The sequence below is a fragment of the Myotis davidii genome, unplaced genomic scaffold, assembly GCF_000327345.1.
Source record: "Myotis davidii unplaced genomic scaffold, ASM32734v1 scaffold428, whole genome shotgun sequence".
Taxonomy (NCBI): Eukaryota; Metazoa; Chordata; class Mammalia; order Chiroptera; family Vespertilionidae; genus Myotis; species Myotis davidii.
In genome coordinates, this window is record NW_006299834.1 from 2,133,595 (window position 1) to 2,140,537 (window position 6,943).

A 6,943-nucleotide genomic window follows, 5' to 3' on the forward strand; every position below is an offset into this window, starting at 1 on the left:
TTTCTTTCACACTAAAGAACAGCATTTAGTACAAAATTAGGGCTCTATTCAGTCAGAATAAGGCACAACAAAGTGGGAGGACTACTTTGCCTTCTTAGCAACAGAAAGTCTCATAAATGTGAAGTTCTGGCTTGTCAGGCAGCCGCGCTCCAGGGCAGAAGGGTGGCGGCTGGAGGGTGTCACTCAGTCCTTCTGGAAGTGCTTGGTGAGCGCATCCAGCAGCTCCTGCTTCCTCATCCCGCCCCTCAGTCCACACACCCTGCAGGCTTCCTTCAGCACTGGCACAGTGAGCTTACCCAGCGTGCCCCTGCTGACATGGTCCCTCAGTTCCTCTTCCGACAACTCCATCTTGGGCCTTTTGCTTCCAGCACCTTCATCATCTGGGGAAAAAGTCGGGAGGGAGTGATTGGAAATGCTACAGTGGCATCCCAACTACACCCATAGGACCTCACATGATCTGGACTGCAGTCAGACATTTTCCATAAGCCATGATGCCCACTTAGAACACTCTGGGGAGATAGTGCCTCGATAAGGCAGCTCCATTTAAGCATAAAATCAAAACTATCAACCTAGGAGGGTGTTAAGAGTACTCTGAGTGCCATCAGTTTACCCAAAACTGGTCTCACTCTAAATGAGCAGGTATTCATTCCCTCCCTCTCTCCTTCCAAAAGCATTTCCAGAGGCCAAGTGAGTACCACGGGACCATGGCAGGCTGAGCGAGATAAACAAGTACAGCCCCAGTGCATGCACAGGTGTGAGAAGCTCTGTTCCCATGGCACTAGAGGCGCTTCTGATGCAGAAAGGACAAAGCCACTGCCGCACCGACCCTAAAAAGGCCAAGAAAACTACATTTCATCATATTGGAGAATTGCAAATCAAAACTGGATAGAATTTCCCCTCTTACTTTTTGTGAAAATTAAAAATAGTATATAAAGTCCAGGATTGGTGAGAGTGTAAAAATTGGTGAGAGTAGAGAAACAGACCCATCTTCCTTCTTGGACAGGATGTAAGCTATCACTTTTCAGAGGCAAACTGGCAATTCTTATCAAAACTTGAAATGTTTATACCCTGAACCAGCAATTACAGTGCTAAGAATTTATCCTATAGATCTGCTCACACAAGTACATGATGGTGGCCCATGTTCACGGCAGCATATCCATCAATAAAGGGCTGGCTGAATAAACTAGCACATCTATCTAATAAAGCACTATATAGCCTTATTTTTTGTTTTTTATATATTTATTTCATATTTTTCCCCCACTGATTTTTTAAAATATATTTTTATTGATTTGGGAGAAGGTAGAGGGATAGAGAGATAGAAACATCGATGAGAGAGAATCGTTGACCAGCTGCTTCCTGCATGCCCTCTACTGGGGATAGAGCCCACAACCCGGGCATGTTCCCTGACCAAGAATCAAACCGTGACCTACTAGTTTCACAGGTCGATGCTCAACCACTGAGCCATGCTGGCTGGGCTCCCTCATTGATTTTTAGAGAGAGTGGAAAGGTGGGAATGGGTGAAGAGAGAGAGAAACATTGATGTGAGAGAGACATTAACTGGTTGCCTTCTGCAAGCACCCTGACGGGCTAGGGATCAAACCTGCAACCTAGGCTTTGCCCTTAACTGGGAATTGAACCCGAAACCCTTTGGTGTGTGGGCTGATGCTCTAACCACTTAGAAACACCGGCCACGGCTGTTGTCTTATTTTTTTAAATGAGGTAGAAAAGTAAATATGGATAAAAATAACTGTTGAACCCTGACCGGTTTGGTTCAGTGGATAGAGCGTAGGCCTGCGGACTGAAGGGTCCCGGGTTCGATTCCCATCAAAGGCATGTACCTTGGTTGCGGGCACATCCCCAGTGGGGAGTGTGCAGGAGGCAGCTGATCGATGTTTCTCTCTCATCGATGTTTCTACCTCTCTATCCCTCTCTTTCTCCCTTCCTCTCTGTTACAAATCAATAAAATATATTTGAAAAATAAAAAAAATAACTGTTGAACATATACAGCTGAGTGACACAATAAACTAGAAACAATGTGAATACTATTCCACTTATGCTGAAATATGCCTTTGTATATGTCAATATGTAGGTTTGCACAGAAACTTCGGAAGGGTCATTATTCTCTGCGGTAGGACCATAAGGACAAATTTTGGAAATAACCCACAGGATGTCCACGGCAGCTCTCACCTTTTTTTCGCTTGGGAACTTTCCCCTCAGGGTTGTAATCTGGTGGGTAGACAAGCTCCTTAAACTCCTCCACGAGGGAACCCAGTCTTTCATCCATTGCTTCAACCTTCGGCACTAGAAAATCAAAACAAAGGAAAATGGCCTGGTGAGGTAGGGTTAGGGACAACGAGGCTAAGTGTGAAGAGGGCGCCAGGAAATACAGCCACGTTGCTGCCCAGAGCGAGACCGGACAGAAAGCCGCCCCGACAAGACGCCTCCCAGTGGGGCCTTCTTACACGTCAGATCTTCTGCTTGCTCCGGCTCCGTCAAATCCAAAGCCAAGGCCTCCAGGTTCCTGAAGTGCTGCTGCAGCACTGGGTTCTCAAAGCTGTCACTTCTGTTCAAATCATCGTCATGGAAACACAAGTAAATTTTAAAATAAAAATGTAAACATGTTAAAAATAATAAAATTAAATTAACCCGACTCAGTGCAGGTCCCAGGTCAGCTGAGAAAACATATGCTCAGGTGAGGATTAAAAAAAAGGGACTTTTAACTCAGGAGGCAGCTCCAGGAGCCAGCCAGCGATCGACCCGCTACTCACCTGTATTTGAAGCGGAGCTTCTGAACAATGGCCTTCATCTTGTCGACCTGCTCTGGGTTTGCCACGACTTTCTCAGTAAAGGGCACCTTCCGCTTATCGTCAGCATAGGGTAAGAAGACAAGATGGAAGCCTGAAGAAGAGAGAAGATTTCTGAGACTTGAGTTAACAAAAGGTTTCCGTGACTGAGTTGTCATTTGTCCCTCAGCTCCAAATTCATCCCTTTTTAAAGAGAGAGAAACACATTATATCTAGTGAAATATTTTGCTTTAAAGTTTACCGTATCTGATCCTAATGTAACTACCTCAACATATTTTTGTTGGCAGCATTTTTTTGGTATATTCTTTTGTTCTTCCCTTTTTTATATTTGAGGCTTATTTCTTGTAAGTAGCATGTTTTTTAAAATATTATATAATCTGACAATATTTGTTGGATTTTAATTGGAATAATTAAAACATCTAACTTTCAAAAAATAAATAAATAAAGAGAAACATCGATCAGCTGATTCCTGTAGGTGCCCTGACCAGGGACTGAACCCATAGTCTTGGTGCATCAAGAGGACGCTCTAATCAAGTGAGCTACCTGGCCAGGGCCAAATTCATCCTTCTATCTCCTGTGATGCTGGGGCTGCGACCCTGCCAGCCCCATTTTTCCTTTACCAGCTGATATCTGATGGCATCTGCCTAACACACTCCCTGGGCAACCCCAAGGCAGGAGTGCTCCTGCATATACTTCCTGTTCCTATCGCTGCCAGGGCTCTTTACCTGGCGGCAGCAGCTGGTCCCACCTCCAACTTTTCTGATACACTAGAGCCAGCTGGACAGTGCCCGCTCCCTAAGGATTAAGTCCCAGCTCCATCAGCCCCCTCTGAGCCCCCTCTTTATTTCCTCACCCTCCACCGCATGCTGAAAGGGAAGAAGCGAGGGCAATCAGGCTGATCTTGTTCCACTCACTGGTTGGTTCTAGAAAGACTGAAAAATCTGGAGACTGGAGCCAAGCTGCTGCCCTGGGAAGTGCCCTTGCAGGCAATGCCAATAGCACTGGGCAAGAGGGAGGAGCAAATCTCCTCGCTCTCCGCTGCCCTGTTATCTCCTTCTAACACCTACTCCCGACAGAGCCTCACCCAGAGCCAGCTGGAAAAGGAGAAACTGGGTTCCCTGGCCAGTGTGGCTCAGTGGTTGAGCATTGACCCATAAACTAAGAGGTCACGGTTTGATTCCTAGTTAGGGCACATGCCAGGTCGTGGGCTGGATACCCAGTAGGGACGTGCAAGAGACAGCCAAATGATGTTCCTTTCTCATCATTGATGTTCCTTTTTCTTTTCTTTTTTTTCAGAGAGGAAGGGAGAGGGAGAGAAAGATTGAAACATCAATGATGGGAAAGTATCATTGGTCGGAGAGCTGCCTTGCTTGATAGTACGTGCTGGGCACTGTACAACCACATTTGGTTTCTGTGCTACTCATCAGACTCACCTGTGAAACCTTAAAAACACGCACACTTCCCAGGTCCCATTCCTGGTGACTCTGGTACCACGAATCCCATGGGGGATTCCAAAGCCTGACAAGGTTCAGAGGCCCGGAAAATCTCTCTGCCACATACCTGGGGGAGTCACCTGGATTTTCTGGTCATCCAGCTCCTCCTCCTGTGGCATCAAGGCCACAAAATAAGGGGGGATGTTCTGGCGGGGGGTGTATCTGCACACTGCCACCACTTCCTTCTCCAGACACTTGGTGAGGAGAGCACTAAACAGGGTTGAGCTCCCTGCAAAACAAACATCCCTTTAGGGGTAATTTTTCTTCCACTTTCTTCAAAGGGTTTATGATACTTCAATAGGTGAGGGGCGATGGATCCAGAGCTGAGGGGAAAGGAATGAGAATGGATGCCTCAAATGTGAATTATTAATGTCAGTTCACTTTTACTTTCTTTAGGTTAACGACATAGCCCCAATTATTAATGAAAATCAATCAGTCAAATCAGGGGGTTCATTAGCTAGAGCACAGAATATAGGTCTGGACAGTAAAATAAACCCAATGCCTGAGTTAATACCATCTTTAATTGCCAACATTAGGGAAAAAGTTTGTTTTGTGGTTTGTTTTTTTTCAAACTGTCTATCTGATGCCTCAAAGAAGGAAGTAAGATTTTTAAATGCTAATTCCATACCCCTCCTGGACATTCATAATGCATATAGGCATATCATAGGTCCTAGAGAAGCTTATTTTAGTTTAGTCCCACATTTCCAAAATTTATTTGCACATGAAACACTTTGAGAATACCTCAGTAAGCCCAGCTGATGTGGCTCAGTGGTTGAGCTTTGACCCAGGAACCAAGAGGTCATCGGTTCAATTCCCGGTCAGGGGATATACCCGGGTTGCAGGCTCGATCCCCAGTAGGGGGCATGCAGGAGGCAGCTAATCAATGATTCTCATCATTGATGTTTCTATCTCTCTCTCCCTCTCCCTTCCTCTCTGAAATCAATAAAAACATATTTAAATATGTACTGAATATGTATATATACATATATATGTATGTTTAATTACCCCATTAATACACTCTATGCAGTTTCCAATCAGCACCTCCTTAGGAAATGCAGCTCTGCAAGTTGCTTTCTGTGCTACTCATTCATTTACCTTTGGTCTGTGCCACTTACCATTAATCAGGGACTCCTCGGGGTACACGAACAGGGAGGGCCTCACATAATGATGCTTCTTCAGCATCAGCAAGGGCTTGAAACCAATGAGAACCAAACCTGGTTCATCAAACCGTTTTAGCTGTTCCGTTTCCTCTTTCTCTAGCACAATCTGACGACTCCCATAGATCTAAAGGCGGGAAACAGGAAGGGCCACACAGACAGGCTGTTGGAGATTCAAAATAGCTGCCACATGACACTGGCGAGTCAAAGCCAGCTTTCTTCTACGGAGCAGGAGTGTGGCTCAACAGGGCATCATCCCCCACCACCAGAAATTAACATTTACTGAGTGCCTGGCAGGCCCTTTGAGTCTGCCATCCTCTGTAATGTATCCTCTGTAATAATCCTTGGTGGGAGATGTTAAAACTGTGTTACAGATAAGGGGCCGAGGCTCAATGGTTGGTAACTTGCTCCAGGTTATACAACTGAATTAAGCTTCAACCCAGCTGTCTGGACCAAAGACCACGCTCTTCAAGCATTCATTCTTTCCCTCATTTTACATGTACTGGGTGCTCATCCCTGACACACAAAGGGTGTCAAACCACACACATTTATTGAGAGGACCTAAGTGAGGCAGTGGCTGGGTCTCAGGTAGTGGGAGGCAGATACACACACTTTAATGTTTGTGTTGTGATCCTAGATATGTGATTACTTACAGAAGTTACTCTGTTAGAGTCAAATTTGGGTTTTATGAAAAACAGAGCCCTGGTGGTTTTCTTTAGGGACATTGGATCAAGAAACTCAGGCCTGGCCAGTGTGGCTCAGTTCATTGCGCACTGTCTTATGCTCAGAAAGGCTGTGGGTTTGATTCCTGGGCAGGGCACATATGGAAGGCAACTGATCAATGTTTGCCTCTCTCTCTCTCTCTCTCTCTCCTTCTCTCTAAGCATGTTCTCAGGTGAGGATTTAAAAGAAAGAAAGAAGGTCCCGACCAGCATGGCTCAGTGGTTGAGTGTCGACCAAGGAACCAGGAGATCCCGGGTTTGATTTTCGGTCAGGGCATATGCCAGGGTTGTGGGGCGTGCAGGAGGCAGCTGATCAATGATTCTCTCTCATCATTGATGTTTCTATCTTTCTCTCCCTCTCCCTTCCTCTCTGAAATCAATAAATATATTTATAAATAAATAGATAAATAAATAAGGCCTATGTGTATCATTTCAAAACACAGGAGAAATGAGGGGGGAAAAATCTCTCCCTAAAAAAAAATCAAAAATTTTAAAAAGCACTTGACACCTAACACATTTTCCCTAATTCCCCATCTCCCTAGTTAACTATAAGCATTTTCTGCTATTCTACCTGAACAAGGAATTAGATTATAAGATACAGCCCATCGCCGAAACCGGTTTGGCTCAGTGGATAGAGCGTCGGCCTGCGGACTCAAGGGTCCCGGGTTCGATTCCGGTCAAGGGCATGTGCCTGGGTTGCAGGCACATCCCCAGTGGGGGATGTGCAGGAGGCAGCTGATCGATGTTTCTCTCTCATCGATGTTTCT

The 6,943-nt window shown here is 45.5% G+C and overlaps 1 protein-coding gene across 2 annotated transcripts in view; it reads right to left on the reverse strand.

The window, feature by feature from the left end:
- XRCC6 (X-ray repair complementing defective repair in Chinese hamster cells 6) overlaps nt 1-6,943 on the reverse strand; it is a 21,917-nt gene continuing 14,974 nt past the window's right edge. For both annotated transcript variants that reach the window (XM_006775962.2, XM_015571940.1), the window contains 6 exons: nt 5,413-5,581; nt 4,365-4,526; nt 2,769-2,898; nt 2,463-2,563; nt 2,188-2,301; nt 1-380 (listed from right to left, as the gene is read on the reverse strand). In XM_006775962.2, coding sequence (XP_006776025.1) covers nt 184-380; nt 2,188-2,301; nt 2,463-2,563; nt 2,769-2,898; nt 4,365-4,526; nt 5,413-5,581 — 873 coding nt within the window. In that variant the 3' untranslated portion in view covers nt 1-183. The remainder of the gene's footprint in view (nt 381-2,187; nt 2,302-2,462; nt 2,564-2,768; nt 2,899-4,364; nt 4,527-5,412; nt 5,582-6,943) is intronic.